General features: G+C 49.3%; 1 protein-coding gene across 3 annotated transcripts in view; it reads right to left on the bottom strand.

The window, feature by feature from the left end:
• Positions 1–10,286, bottom strand: part of LOC115462435 (oocyte zinc finger protein XlCOF6-like) — a 127,617-nt gene extending 117,331 nt beyond the window's left edge. For 2 of the 3 annotated variants that reach the window (XM_030192443.1, XM_030192461.1), the window contains exons 1-2: positions 10,254–10,286; positions 3,263–3,389 (exon numbers count right to left, since the gene is read on the bottom strand). In XM_030192443.1, the coding sequence (XP_030048303.1) occupies positions 3,263–3,389; positions 10,254–10,280 (154 nt within the window). In that variant the 5' untranslated portion in view covers positions 10,281–10,286. Of the gene's footprint in view, positions 1–3,262; positions 3,390–3,591; positions 3,638–10,253 lie in introns of those variants that run through there. The other variant, XM_030192449.1, reaches the window with a different exon arrangement.
• Positions 10,287–15,491: the final 5,205 nt, after the last annotated feature.

The raw sequence follows: 15,491 nt of genomic DNA, 5'->3' as shown, positions 1-15,491 counted from the left end.
AGAGAGGTAGTGAGGGGCAGCAGACTGAGTGCATTTGTAGGTAAGAAGGAGACTCACAGAAACAGAACAAAGCCTTGCGCCGGAAGAAGAGGACCTCGGCTGGCGGGAGTTGGGGACCCCGCCAGCAAAGGTAGCCAGTGACGGAGGGAGGGGAGGGGGTTGAGAGGGTCGTCAGCAGGGGGGTCCAGGTCCAAATCTACGGGGGCCCAGGCCCCCGTGGCCCCACGTAGCTATGCCACTGCTTTAGGAAATCACAATCTTTGTTTTATGGGAAAAAGATATGGATGTATCTGGATGTTACTAAAACAACTCAGGAAAGGAGATGAGCTTTTTTAGCCCTTAGGAAAGAAGCCCTACTGTAGGAGCATCTTTCTATTTAAATTACCCCTGCAAATGTGTATTAAAACACCTAGGGCTTAAATACTACTACTACTACTACTTAACATTTCTAAAGCGCTACTAGGGTTACGCAGCGCTGTACAATTTAACATGGAAGGACAGTCCCTGCTCAAGGAGCTTACAATCTAGAAGACAAGTGAACGGTCAGTCCGAAAGGGGCAGTCAAATTGGGGCAGTCTGGATTACTGAACGGTAAGGGTTAGGTGCCGAACGCAGCATTGAAGAGGTGGGCTTGAAGCAAAGACTTGAAGACGGGCAGGGAGGGGGCTTGGCGTAAGGGCTCAGGAAGGTTGTTCCAAGCATAGGATGAGGCGAGGCAGAATGAGCGGAGCCTGGAGTTGGCGGTGGTGGTGGTTCTAAGCAACCCTGGGGGGGGGGGGGGAGGGAGAAAAGTGTTAAAACATTGGTGATGGAAGTTAAAACCTTGTATTACTCAGTATGATTGATGTTCAACTTGGTGTTATGTTTAATATGCTGGACCACCAATAAAAAATGTTGAAATATAAAAAAACTCAATAAGGAAAAAGCTATCTCCCTGATGCGTGCTCACTTCTTTAATATGTCCTGTCTTAACTGTAGGAATATGTGAAAGACAAGTGCTCAGGGTTGCCAGCTGGGAAAAATTTTCCCAGCCCGAAACAGCTGTAAACCCGCCCAAAAACCGCCCGTAGCCAATCCCCGTCTTCCGCGTCACCGAACCCCGCCCCCGCGTCACTAACCCCGCCCCCCGCATCACCTAACCCAGCCCCCCGTGTCACTAACCCCGCCTCCGTCACTAACTCCGCCTCTCACGTCACGAACTCCGCCTCCCTCATCACTAGCCCCGCCCCCTACATAATCCCTGATGTCAACCCCGCCCTGAAAGGCTTCTATTGGTCCAATTTGGACCAATAGAAGCCCCGGAAAAGCTTCTATTGGACCGAATTGGACCAATAGAAGCTCCGGAAAAAACCGCCGAACTCGCACAGCGGCGACGGGAAAACCGCCCAAAAAACCGCATCCCGCGGCCGGCGAAATTTTCCCGCCGCCGCTGGCGAAAACCCGCCCAATTGGGCGGTAAAACCGCCCACCTGGCAACACTGCAAGTGCTGCATGCATTAACTGTCAACAATTCTATGAGCTATGATGTCATTGGATATAGTGTAATGTCTTGTGGGTGTGTCTGAGTCACTCTAGTTGCTCTGACAGTGAGTCAGTCTGTGTCAGCATAAGATGGTGTTAGCAATCTCTCTTCAAGCTGTATGATAACCAACTGACAGAATTTTTGTATTCAGTAGTTTTACCATGTCTACTGCAAGTATGATGTAAATAGTTATCTGAAGAAACTGTAAGTAAACATCATTTTTGTTTGGAAGTTAAAGAAGAGAGAGTAATTGAATCTTTTATTCAAGAGTCTGTGTGAAAGAGAGAGAGAGAGAGAGAGAGAGAGAGAAAAATGGGAGTTAACACTTCTAAAGCTCTGCTGCGTATGGGCTAAATCTGCTGAAGTAAAAGTCTATTTTTTCATTTCTCCCCGTCATTAACAAGCATTTTTTTTAAAATCTATTTGCTAGCTTTATTTTAAAATAAACAGATAACTCAGGTCCCTACTCTCCCCAACCCACAACATTCACTCCATATCTCAGTGTTTCACTGTGTCTCACAACTTAACAGTTTTTTACTATTTCAAACCCAAGGGGTTACAACACTACATCGACCACCTCACCTTTATCCACATGCATAATATTTATGCACACCTAGATGTTCCTTTTAACAGATGGGTTCCGGGTAAGTACATAAGTATTGCCACACTGGGACATACCGACGATCCGTCAAGCCCAGCAAGCCCAGATGAAAACGGTAACGGAGTTCAAACATGCGTGGGATATGCATAGAGGAATCCTGTGCAGAAGGAATGGATCCTCAGAAGCTTAGCTGAAATTGGGTGGCGGAGCAGTTGGGGGGAAGAGGGGGTGGTGGTTGGGAGGCGAGGATAGGGGAGGGCAGACTTATACGGTCTGTACCAGAGCCGCTGATGGGAGAGGGGGTGGTGGTTGGGAGGCGAGGATAGGGGAGGGCAGACTTATACGGTCTGTACCAGAGCCGCTGATGGGAGGCGGGACTGGTGGTTGGGAGGCGGGAAATACTGCTGGGCAGACTTATATGGTCTGTGCCCTGAAAAGGACAGGTACAAATTCAAGGTAAGGTATACACATATGAGTTTGTCTTGGGCAGACTGGATGGACCATGCAGGTCTTTTTCTGCCGTCATCTACTATGTTACTATGTTACTATGCTGTTTCCAACAGTGGCCAATCCAGGTCACAAATACCTGGCAAGATCCTGAAAACGTTCAATACATTTTATGCTGCTTATCCCAGAAATAAGCAGTGGATTTTCCCCAAGTCAATTTCATAATGGTCTATGGACTTTTCCTTTAGGAAGCTGGCCAGACCTTTTTTAAACCCCGCTAAGCTAACAGCCTTTACCACATTTTCTGGCAACGAAGATCCATAATCTATACAGGGCAAGCTCTGGTACATTGACCTGCCCCTCTTCCTACCTAAATTGCCCCTTGTGGTCCCTTAATTATTTCTGTCTTGAGATTCCACTGGCACCAGGGTTTGAAGCCCCCGCTGAAAACTGAAGAAGGGCAGCATCTGATCTAAACAGAAAAAAAAAAGCTGGAAGTGACACAAGATGGACCTATAGATTCTGACTCCTGATTCTCAAACTCTCTTACTAAAGCATAGGGAGGCTTGGGATGGGCGGTGATTAAACTTGGATATCAGTGGAGCGAAGAAAACCTTGGAAAATGTCATAAAAGATCTTCAGTAAAATTAACCTCAGGGTCTGCTATGAAGTGCAGCTAATGCAATCCTTACCTAGAGAGATCAAGGTCTCGTAATTCTCCTTCATCACCTCCCAGTAAAGATTCTTCTGCCCTTCATCTAGATATTTCCACTCCTCCTGGGAAAAAGAGACAGCGATGTCCTCGAACGTCACCGGCACCTGAAACACAAACCAGAAACACAGTCAGAATGTAGTAGATTTCAGCTGGCTTTATTCTCCTAACATTTAATCGAGGAAGAGAGGACATCTTTCCCTCAGGAACTGCAAGACCTGCTCCCACTGTCTGGGCCCCTACTGTGGGTTTGCAAGTCTGTGAAAGACACAGAATATCAAATATCACTTCCTATATAATAATTCTCACCTCCAACATTCTGAGGCTGCCTGGAACCGTGGTCTGCTAGGTGCTGTAGATCAAACTGACGTCATGAATCCCACTGATTGGCTGCACCTCGGGTGAAGTCACAAAGCAAGCAAACCTATGAGATGCTGCAGGATGTTTAATAGACAGGAGTGGATGTGAGCAAAGCAAGTCTATGGTAAGCAAGGAAGCCCATTGGTTAATCTCTGTTTCCACTCCCCTACGCAGCCGTCATTGGTATACACTCAAAAACAAGCAAACCTAGGAGCTGCTGCTTCACATTCTCGTTTTTAAATTGTTGTTCCATCTGAAACAAGTCTAAAGCAGTTTCAACTGAATAGACAGTGCCTTAAAACGTGGAGGACAAAAGGAGGGGGGAGACAGACAGATCCTGCAACTGGGAGGGAGGGAGGGCAACCGACCCTGCAACTGGTTGGGAGGGAGGGCGGAGGGGGGACCCTGCAACTGGGAAAAAGGAAGGAAGGGAGGGAAGGGGGGACCCCCTGCAACTGGGAGACAGACCGGGGGGGGGGGGGGGGGGGGAGGGAACAACGACCCTGGAACTGGGAGGGAGGGGGACCCTGGCACATACTCTCATTCTCATCTCACACACACACTCGCACCCAGTCTCACTCTCTCTCTGTCACACACACACACTCGCACATTCACTCTCTCTCACACAGTCACTCTCACACACACTCTCTCAAACTTACACACTCCGAGGAAAACCTTGCTAGCACCCGTTTCCTTTAAAACAGAAACGGGCCTTTTTTACTAGTTATAAATAAATTAAGGTATGTGGAGGGGCATTTTCGATATGACATCTAAGTCACAAAACGTCCAAAGTCCGAACAGGAAAGAAGGTCCTTTTTGAAAAAGAAAAACGTCTATCTTTTTTTTTTTTTTTTTAAATACTGTTTCGAACAAGGTTCTGTGCTTTGGACGTTTTGTTTTTTGGTCCATTTTCGAGAAAGAAAAAATTAAGTGCAAAACGTAGAGATTCATGCTGTTGGGATGTAGGAGGAGCCAGCATTTTTAGTAGACTGGTCCCCCAGACATCCCAGGAGAGCAATGGGACACCCTAAGGGGCACTTCTGTGCACTTCATAAAAATGCTTTCAGGTGCACATCTCACGTTTGCTCCCTTATCTTGACCCCTGAGTTCTCCAAAATCCACCCAACCCCCCCCCCCCCCCCCCATGTACACTACTACAATAGCCCTTATGGGTGAAAGGGGCACCTATATGTGGGTACATTAGGGTTTTGGTGACTTTGGGAGGGGTAACAGTTTCCACCACAAGTGTGACAGGTAGAGGAAGATAGGGACCTGAGTCCCCCCCCCTCTGTGTACTGCACCGACCACTACACTACTCCAGGGCAGTGCCGTAGCGAGGGCGGCTGACATCCGGGGCGGGTTGCCGCCAGTGTTGCCAGGTGGGCGGTTTTCCGCGACCCGCCGCGGGAAATTTTTGCCCGCGGCGGGTTGCGGTTTTTTGGGCTGTTTTTGGGCTTCAGGGCGGTTTTTTCGGCTGCGGGGGGGGCGGGGTTAGTGACGTTTTTTGGGCGGGGTTAGTGACGTTTTGGGCGGGGTTAGTGATGTGGGAGGCGGGGCCGATGACGTGGGAGGCGGGGCCGGTGACGGCGGGGTTGATGACGGCGGGGGCGGGGGTGATGACGCGGGGGTGGGGGTGTCAGGGGCGGGGTTTGTGTTTGGGCGGGGTTTGTGTTTGGGCGGGTTTTGGGCTGTTTTTTGGGCTGGATTGGGCTGGAAAAAAAATTTCCACCTGGCAACCCTGAACTTGCCGCTGCGCACCCCTCCCCGGGTGCAGCACAGCGCACCCCCCCTCCAGGGCGCACCCTCCCCCCCCCCCCCGGAGCACATTGTTACTTACTTTAGGAGCAAGGGGCAGGCGGGAGGGTCAATCCGCCCCCGAGTCCACGTTGCTGGGAGCTGCATCGGCTCCACTGGTTCCTTGCTCTCTCTGCCCTGGAACAGGAAGTAACCTGTTTTGGGACAGAGGGAGCAAGGAACCAACGGAGACGACACCCCCCCCCCCCCCCAGTGGCGTGCACCCGGGGCGGACCGCCCCACCGCCCCCCCCCCCTTCCTACGCCACTGCTCCAGGGACCTACATGCTGCTCTAACAGACCTGACATTAACATCTGAGGCTGTCATAAAGGCTGGTAAGTTGTGTTTTTATTCACATTTTTTAGGGGGTGGGAGGGTTTCAGTGACTGCTGGAGGGGAGTATTGGAGGGTCTAGCTCAAAATGTCTTAGTTTTAGTCCTGGATGATTTTGTTTTGTTCCATTATGGCTGAAAATTCTCCGAGTTACAATCGACCGAAACCTCACACTAGGGAGCCAAGAAAAAGCTACAACAAAGAAAATGTTCCACTCAATATTTCGTAACTTGGTACAATCCATGGTACTAAGCCATTTGGACTACTGCAATGGAATCTATGCAGGATGCAAAGAACATATCATAAAAAAACTCCAGACAGCTCAAAACACAGCAGCCAGGCTTATATTTGAAAAAACGAGATTCGAAAGCGCCATACCACTATGAGAAAAATTGCACTGGCTCCCAATCAAAGAACGCATTGTGTTCAAAATCTGCACCCTGGTTCAAAAAATCATCTACGGAGAAGCCCCGGGATACATGGCAGACCTCATAGACCTACCAACCAGAAACACAACAGGATCAACACGAACATACCTAAATCTCCACTACCCAAGCTGCAAAGGACTCAAATACAAATCAACCTATGCATCCAGCGTTTCCTACATAAGCACACAACTATGGAATGCATTACCAAAAGCCGTGAAAACAGCTTATGATCACCTAAACTTCCGGACATTACTAAAAACTAACTTGTTCAAAAAGGCATAACCATCCAACTTAAATACTACTACTACTACTACTTAACATTTGTAGAGCGCTACTAGGGTTACGCAGCGCTGTACAAATTAACGAATAAGGACCGTCCCTGCTCAGAAGAGCTTACAATCTAAAAGACGAAATGCCAAGTTGGGGTAGATGAGATTTCCTGAGAAGAGATGAAGTGATTAGGTGCCGAAGGCGACATTGAAGAGGTGGGCTTTGAGCAATGATTTGAAGATGGGTATGGAGGGGTCCGGCGTATGGGCTCAGGGAGTTTGTTCCAAGCATGGGGTGAGGCGAGGCAGAAAGGGCGAAGCCTAGAGTTGGCGGTGGTGGAGAAGGGTACTGAAAGGAGGGATTTGTCTTGAGAGCGGAGGTTACGGGTAGGGACGTAAGGGGAGATGAGGGTAGAGAGGTAAGGAGGGGCTGCAGATCGAGTGCATTTTTAGGTTAGTAGGAGAAGCTTGAACTGTATGCGGTACCTGATCGGAAGCCAGTGAAGTGACTTGAGGAGAGGGGTGATATGAGTATATCGGTTAAGGCGGAAGATAAGACGTGCGGCAGAGTTCTGAATGGACTGAAGGGGGGATAGATGGCTAAGTGGGAGGCCGGTGAGGAGTAGGTTGCAGTAGTCAAGGCGAGAGGTGATGAGAGTTCGGGTGGTGTGCTCGGAGAGGAAGGGGCGAATTTTGCTAATGTTATAGAGGAAGAAGCGACAGGTCTTGGCTATCTGCTGGATATGCGCAGAGAAGGAGAGGGAGGAGTCGAAGATGACACCGAGGTTGCGGGCAGATGAGACGGGGACGATGAGGGTGTTATCAACTGAGATAGAGAGTGAAGGGAGAGGAGAAGTGGGTTTGGGTGGGAAAACAATAAGTTCAGTCTTGGCCATGTTCAGTTTCAGGTGGCGGTTGGACATCCAGGCAGCAATGTCGGATAAGCAGGCCGATACCTTGGCCTGGGTTTCCGCAGTGATTTCTGGTGTGCAGAGATAAAGCTGGGTGTCGTCAGCATAAAGATGATAGTGAAAGCCATGAGAAGAGATCAGGGAGCCTAAGGAAGAGGTGTAGATTGAGAAAAGAAAGGGCCCAAGGACAGAGCCATGAGGAACTCCAACAGAGAGCGGGATAGGGGAGGAGGACGAACCATGAGAGTGTACTCTGAAGGAACGATGGGAGAGATAGGAGGAGATCCAGGAGAGGACAGAGCCCTGGAACCCAAAGGAGGACAGTGTGTCAAGAAGTAGGTTGTGATTGACAGTGTCGAAAGCGGCGGATAGGTCGAGGAGGATGAGGATGGAGTAGTGACCTTTGGATTTGGTGAGGAACAGGTCATTGCAGATCTTAGATAGTGCCGTTTCTGTCGAGTGTAGGGGGCAAAAGCCGGATTGGAGCGGATCGAGGATGGCATGAGTGGAGAGAAAATCAATGCAGCGGCTGTGAATGGCGCGTTCAAGTATCTTGGAGAGGAAGGGTAGGAGGGAAATGGGGCGGTAGTTGGAGGGACAGGTAGGGTCAAGTGATGGTTTTTTGAGGAGTGGTGTGACCACAGCATGCTTGAAGGTGTCCGGGTCAGTTGCAGTGGAGAGAGAGAGGTTGAGGATATGACAGATGGTGGGGATGATAGTAGGAGTGATGGTGATAAGTAAGTTGGTGGGGATGGGGTCTGAGGAACAGGTGGTGGATTTCGAGATGGAGAGGAGATGGGCGGTTTCCTCTTCGGTGATAGCAGGAAAAGAGGAGAAGGAGGCCTGGGTAGGTTGGTTGAGAGAGTGGGTTATAGGATGAAGAGGAGGTTTGGTGGTGAATTCGAGGTTGATCTTCTGGACCTTGTCACGGAAGTAGTCGGCCAGAGATTGAGGAGAGAGTGAGGGGGGGTGGGAGCGGAGGGCACTTTGAGGAGGGAGTTGAGGGTGGCGAAGAGATGACGTGGGTTAGAGCTGAGGGAATTAGTTAGTTGGGTGTAATAGTCCTGTTTAGCGAGGAATAGGGAGGATTGGAAGGAGGATAGCATGAATTTGAAGTGAATGAAGTCAGTATGGGCGCGAGATTTCCTTAAACCGACGACATAACGAAACCAAAGCTAGTACTGGACATAATTTAACTCTTCCTCCTTACGATTCCCAATGTGTCTATCACACATTGACCTTTACTCTATCACAACCTCACTCTGTATTTGTTCAAACCAGTACTGGTGATCGCCTCTACGCTACTATGTAAGCCACATTGAGCCTGCAAATAGGTGGGAAAATGTGAGATATAAATGTAACAAATAAAATAAATACATAAACTGACCTTTCTGGATTTCTCAGAGCGGTGCTAATCGTTTTGGTTGTGGTTTATTCAGTAGCACCAGCCTTTCTGTTTTGTTCGGTATGCAATGAAAGTTATTCCGATACATTAATCCAGATCGTTCTAACACTTTGCTACCCACTGAATAGCAGTCCCTAGGAAAATATTTACTGCATTGCTCACACCCCATTATATTAGGTGATATTTGAATAAATCAGAGTTGAAAAAAAGATAGACGCATATTTTAAAAAAAAAAATGATTACCAACCATTATAGGGCCATCTGGACCTGTTAGACCAGACAAACTCAAGATGCTAAATCATAACAGGGCAGGAAGAGTTTTGTGTCCTTGGGTACTAACATATAAAACTATTGTATTACATATTACCAATACAATTAAGCTCCAGTTTCTGGAGGTTCACAAACAACAGGAAAGAGGTGAGGAGACAGGAGAGAGAATCTGAAAGATCCCAAAAGGCAGAAAGTGACAGCCAGAGGGAGAGAGGAAGGCGAATGTAAAGAGATGGCAGAAAGCAGAGAGTCTGGTAAAGCAGAAAAAGAATGAGGAAGAAGAGTCTGAGGAGCCGCAGGGAATGGATTGAGCAGTGCCAGGCTCATTTCTTCTTCTATGTGTGTGGCATTGCCTGGCACCGTATCCCCTGCTGCCCACCTCCTGCCAGTGAGGGGAGGAGAATCAGGAAGAAGAGCCTGAGGGGCTACAGCAGGGAATGGATTGAGCAGTGGCAGGCTCATTTCTTCTTGTGTGTGTGTGTGGCATTGCCTGGCACTGAATCCCCTGCTGCCCACCTCCTGCCAGTGTGAGGGGAGGAGAATGAGGAAGAAGAGCCTGAGGGGCTACAGGAGGGAATGGATTGAGCAGTGCCAGGCTCATTTCTTCTTGTGTGTGTGTGGCATTGCCTGGCACTGCATCCCTTGCTGCCCACCTCCTGCCAGTGTGAGGGGAGGAGAATCAGGAAGAAGAGCAGCAGCTGCTGTGTGAGGGGAGGAGAATCAGGAAGAAGAGTCTGAGGGGCTACAGCAGGGAATGAATTGAGCAGTGCCAGGCTCATTTCTTCTTGTGTGTGTGTGGCATTGCCTGGCACTGCATCCCCTGCTGCCCACCTCCTGCCAGTGAGGGGAGGAGAATCAGGAAGAAGAGCAGCAGCTGCTGTGTGAGGGGAGGAGAATGAGGAAGAAGAGCCTGAGGGGCTACAGCAGGGAATGGATTGAGCAGTGGCAGGCTCATGTCTTCTTGTGTGTGTGTGGCATTGCCTGGCACTGCGTCCCCTGCTGCCCACCTCCTGCCAGTGAGGGGAGGAGAATGAGGAAGAAGAGCAGCAGCTGCTGTGTGAGGGGAGGAGAATGAGGAAGAAGAGCCTGAGGGGCTACAGCAGGGAATGGATTGAGCAGTGGCAGGCTCATGTCTTCTTGTGTGTGTGTGGCATTGCCTGGCACTGCATCCCCTGCTGCCCACCTCCTGCCAGTCTCCTACCTGCTCAGCACAAACCCCAAGAGCCATCCTCCAGCCCTGACCCCCTCTCTCCCTGCACGATCCCCTGTGCTGCAGATTTGGGCTCTCCGGGTCGGTGCTGGGGCTCAGGTTGTCTCCTAATGGATTCAGAGAAAGAAGAAGGGAGGGAATGGATGCAGAAAGGATCATGGGATTAATGAAAGGAGAAGGGGAAGGAAGACAGAAAGAGAGGGGGGGAGGAGAAAGACCTCAGAAGAGACACTTCTGACTGCTGCCATCTCCGGCACCAGCCTGGTAGTGATGGCAGGAGCTGATCTTAAACACAATAGGCTGCAGGAATTGGGCATCAGCTGTTACTGCACTTGACCAGCCTCATGTTTATTGATGAGCCTAATTATAAATATAAATCCAACAGCTCACATCTCACTCTGGGAGCTGTAGTAACTCCTAGGAGAGATTAATGTGTAAGAATGTCACAGTGAATTCTGGGAGCTGTAGTCCTTCCTAGGAGGGATTACTGTGCGGGAGTGTCACAGTGCACTCTGGGAGCTGTGGTCACTCCTAGGAGAGATTACTGTGTGGGAGTGTCACAGTGCACTCTGGGAGCTGTGGTCACTCCTAGGAGGGATTACTGTGCGGGAGTGTCACAGTGCACTCTGGGAGCTGTGGTCACTCCTAGGAGGGATTACTGTGCGGGAGTGTCACAGTGCACTCTGGGAGCTGTGGTCACTCCTAGGAGAGATTACTGTGTGGGAGTGTCACAATGCACTTTGGGAGCTGTAGTTCTTCCTAGGAGGGATTACTGTGCGGGAGTGTCACAGTGCACTCTGGGAGCTGTAGTCCTTTCTAGAGGGTATTACTGAGTGTGAATGTCCAGTGTACTCTGGGAGCTGTAGTCACTCCTAGGAGTGATTACTGTGTGGGAGTGTCACAATGCACTCTGGGAGCTGTAGTTCTTCCTAGGAGGGATTACTGTGCGGGAGTGTCACAGTGCACTCTGGGAGCTGTGGTCACTCCTAGGAGAGATTACTGTGTGGGAGTGTCACAATGCACTTTGGGAGCTGTAGTTCTTCCTAGGAGGGATTACTGTGCGGGAGTGTCGCAGTGCACTCTGGGAGCTGTAGTCCTTTCTAGAGGGTATTACTGAGTGTGAATGTCCAGTGTACTCTGGGAGCTGTAGTCACTCCTAGGAGTGATTACTGTGTGGGAGTGTCACAATGCACTCTGGGAGCTGTAGTTCTTCCTAGGAGGGATTACTGTGCGGGAGTGTCACAGTGCACTCTGGGAGCTGTGGTCCTTCCTAGGAGGGATTACTGTTTAAAAGTGTCAGTGCACTCTGGGAGCTGTAGTCCTTCCTCGAAGGCTCACAGTGCACTCTGGGTGCTGTAGTCTTTACTAGGAGGGATTACTATGTGGGAGTGTCACAGTGCACACTGGGAGCTGTAGTCATTCTGAATAAGGCTTACTCTAGGGATTACTGTGTAAAAGTGTCACAGTGCACACTGGGAGCTGTAGTCATTCTGAATAAGGATTACTCTAGGGATTACTGTGTAAAAGTGTCACAGTGCACTCTGGGAGCTGTAGTCCTTCCGAGGAACAAAAAAATTTTTCCAGCAATGGAGAGGCAATAGAACTGGAGAACATAAAATGAAATTGCAAGGCGGGAAAATGTAAAACATCACTGAATATTTTTACACAGAGTGGGTGGTGCCCTTTCGTGGGAGGTGATGGGATCAAATCCAGTGACAGATTTCAAAAAGGTGTGGGATACACAGAGGTTCCCTGTATTTGATGAAGATGGAATAAAAGTATGGAACATTTCCACTTTAATAGCAGCCTCAATTTAATGCAAATCTATCTCCTGCATATTGAAACCCGATGGAATCAGTTGTGCCCCGAAGACTGGACAGGGAATGATTGCTTTAAAGATTTTTTTTTACTACTACTACTTACCATTTCTATAGCGCTAATAGACGTACGCAGCGCTGTACATTTGAACATGAAGAGACAGTCCCTGGTTAACAGAGCTTACAATCTAATTAGGACAGACAAACAGGACAAATAAGGGATAAGGACAAAGAGTAGCAAGATTCTGTGCGGAATCCCAGAGTACGAAGATTCCGGAATCGCACAGTAGCAAGATTCTATGTGGAATCCCAAGGAGTAGCAAGATTCCGGAATCCTAAAGACTATTACTACTTATCATTTCTATAGCGCTACTAGACGTACGCAGCGCTGTACACTTGAACATGAAGAGACAGTCCCAGCTCGACAGAGCTTACAATCTAATTAGGACAGAGAAACAGGCCAAACAAGAGATAAGGGAATATTAAAGTGAGGATGATAGAATAAGGGTTAGGAGTTGGGGAGGGGGAGTGGGTAGAGTGCACTGAGCATCAGTCTGAACCGGAAAAAATGGGGAGGGAATGTGAAATGCTAGAGCTGGCCACCTTTCTGGACACAGTGGATGAATCATGCTCATCTTTTACTAAGTTATTATGTTGCTGTGAAAAGCAGGGTCCATCCCACCCCCCCCCCCCCCACCCCCACCGGACTGCACAGTGATCAGCTGCATTTTTCTTCCCAATATTCCTTGAAGTGCAGCAACAGGGCCTGCCTGGATCTGGTGGACTGCTCTGCTCCTTTGTCAGTCCTGGCCTTGGGCGGATTTGTAGGAGATGGAAGAGGCGGCTCTAAACCAGCAACTTCCCTCTCCCTCCTCCTCCTCCTCCCTCCAAAGCATTCTATTCTTTAAAACAGGAGTTCTCAATCCAGACACACCCAGGATACCCACAATGAATGTGTGCCAGACAAATTAGCATATTCATTGTGGTTATCCTGAAAACCTGACTGGCTTGGTGTGTCCCAAGGACTGGGTTGAAAACCCCTGCTTGAAAGCGATTACAGGACTCCATTTCCCAGCATGCACCCTTACTGCTACAAACCTTGCCCTCTGCCCTTGGTTGGAACAGGAACTGGAGGAGCCTGTTGTATAGTCCTGCACTGACCTAGCAAGGGAGGGAGCCAGGGCTGGAAGATGGCTGCAGGGCTTTCTGCTCAGCAGGTAGGAGACTGGCAGGGGGAGGAGGATGCAGTGCCAGGGGATGGCATCCAGCCTCTCTCTCTCTCTCTCACACACACACACACTGCTCAATCCATTCCCTACTGCAGCCCCTCAGGCTCTTCTTCCTCATTCTCCTCCCCTCACACAGCAGCAGCTGCTCCTCCTGCTTTTTACCAGACTCTCACTTTCTGCTTCCCGAGATCTCTTTCCACTCTCCTTTGTGCACTCTCTGTTCTGTGAACCTCTAGAAGACCAGATCTTAAATGTACAAATATTGCATAGCAAGCGTCTGACGTATGTGAAAAAGTGGAAACTAGTTTTCTGGGTTGCAAATGGCTCCCGCATTCATGTTCACAAAAATCTCGCCTTGAGCCGCCTTCTGTTCTTTCTTTGTTTCTGAGTGGAGGAGGAGTTGCCTAGTGGTTAGTGCAGTGGACTTTGATCCTGGGGAACTGGGTTCCATTCCCACTGCAGCTCCTTGTGACTCTGGGCAAGTCACTTAACCCTCCATTGCCCATGGTACAAAATAAGTACCTGAATATATGTAAACCGCTTTGAATGTAGTTGCAAAAACCTCAGAAAGGCAGTATATCAAGTCCCAGTTCCCTTTCCCTTATGACATCACAATATCAGAAGTGAGCCAAGGCATTGTGACATCACTGATGAGGTTGGCTCTTATTGGTGGAATGAGTGGAGGAGTAGCCTAGTGGTTAGTGCAGTGGACTTTGATCCTACTGTATCTGGCAATCAAGCCATTGTGACATCACTGATGAGGTTGGCTCTTATTGGTGGAATGAGGCATTATGACATCACAGTATCAGCTCCAGTGGAGGAGTAGCCTAGTGGTTAGTGCAGTGGACTTTGATCCTGGGGAACTGAGTTCGATTCCCACTGCAGCTCCTTGTGACTCTGGGCAAGTCACTTAACCCTCCATTGCCCCAGGTACAAAAATAAGTACCTGAATATATGGAAACCGCTTTGAATGTAGTTGCAAAAACCTCAGAAAGGCGGTATATCAAGTCCCAGTTCCCTTTCCCTATTGGAGATTCTACATGGAATGTTGCTATTCCACTAGCAACATTCCATGTAGAAGCCTGCCCTTGCAGATCAGCAATGCGGCCGCGCAGGCTTCTGTTTCGGTGAGTCTGACGTCCTGCACATACGTTACTTCCTGTTCCGGGGCAGAGGGAGCATGGAACATACGTTCCCAAGCCTGATCAGATGAAGTTGGTGTGGAGGGCTATGTCTGATGAATAGTGCGGTGGACCCTGGGAACTACAGCTCTAGTGACTCTGGACAAGTGGCTTCACTCTCTATTGCCCCAGTTACAAAATTTAGATGGTGAGCCTGCTAGGAACAGAGACGGTACCTGCGTATAATGTGTTCAGCGTTGTGTACCTCTGGTAACGCTATAGAAATGATTAGTAGTGAGTTTGGGGTAGGTGGTTTCCTCCCTTCGGGAAAGTCTGTTGATTACAACTTGACATTTTGGTGGGAAATTTGTGACCAATGAACTTTCCCACCAAAATTCAAATTTGCAACCAACTAAACTTTCCCGCCTCAGATTTCCCACCGAAAAATCCCGGCTTCCTGAGGAAACCACCCACCTCAAACCCCAACCAATAACAGTTGAGAACTCACTATATCTAAAGACAAATGACCAGATCTCATAGCCTACCCTGAAAAAAACCCACATCACGACAGGGGCGTAGCCAGACACCCAATTTTGGGTGGGCCTGGGCCCAAGATGGGTTGGCAGAAGAACTCTGCCTTGTTCCACAAGAGATTTGGTGTCTCCCTCTCTCGCTTGCATGCCATATGGTCTCTCAAACATCCCCCCTCCCCTGCATACCGTTTAAATATTAGATTTTCACCGGCAGCAAGCAGCAACTAATGCACACTGCTAGGGTTACCATATTTGGTCCCCCAAAAAAGAGGACAAATGCCCCAACAACACCACACCCCGTCACCCCCCCCCCCCCCCTCCACGTCACCCCCCTTCCCTTACCTTACTCGACTGCCCTGGTGGTCTAGTGACCTCTTCGGGGCAGGAAAGAGCTCCCTCTTTGCTGCCCGGAGCACTGCCCTGCATCCTGTTGCTGATCTCGGCACCGATTCAAAACGGCCGCCGAGAGGTCGCTTCAACTCTCGGTGGCCATTTTGAATCAGCGCCGAGATCAGCAACAGAATGCAGG

This window comes from Microcaecilia unicolor, chromosome 1, assembly GCF_901765095.1.
Source record: "Microcaecilia unicolor chromosome 1, aMicUni1.1, whole genome shotgun sequence".
NCBI classification, from domain to species: Eukaryota; Metazoa; Chordata; class Amphibia; order Gymnophiona; family Siphonopidae; genus Microcaecilia; species Microcaecilia unicolor.
The sequence above is the reverse complement of the archived record's forward strand: the minus strand, read 5'-3'. Positions and strand labels throughout refer to the sequence as shown.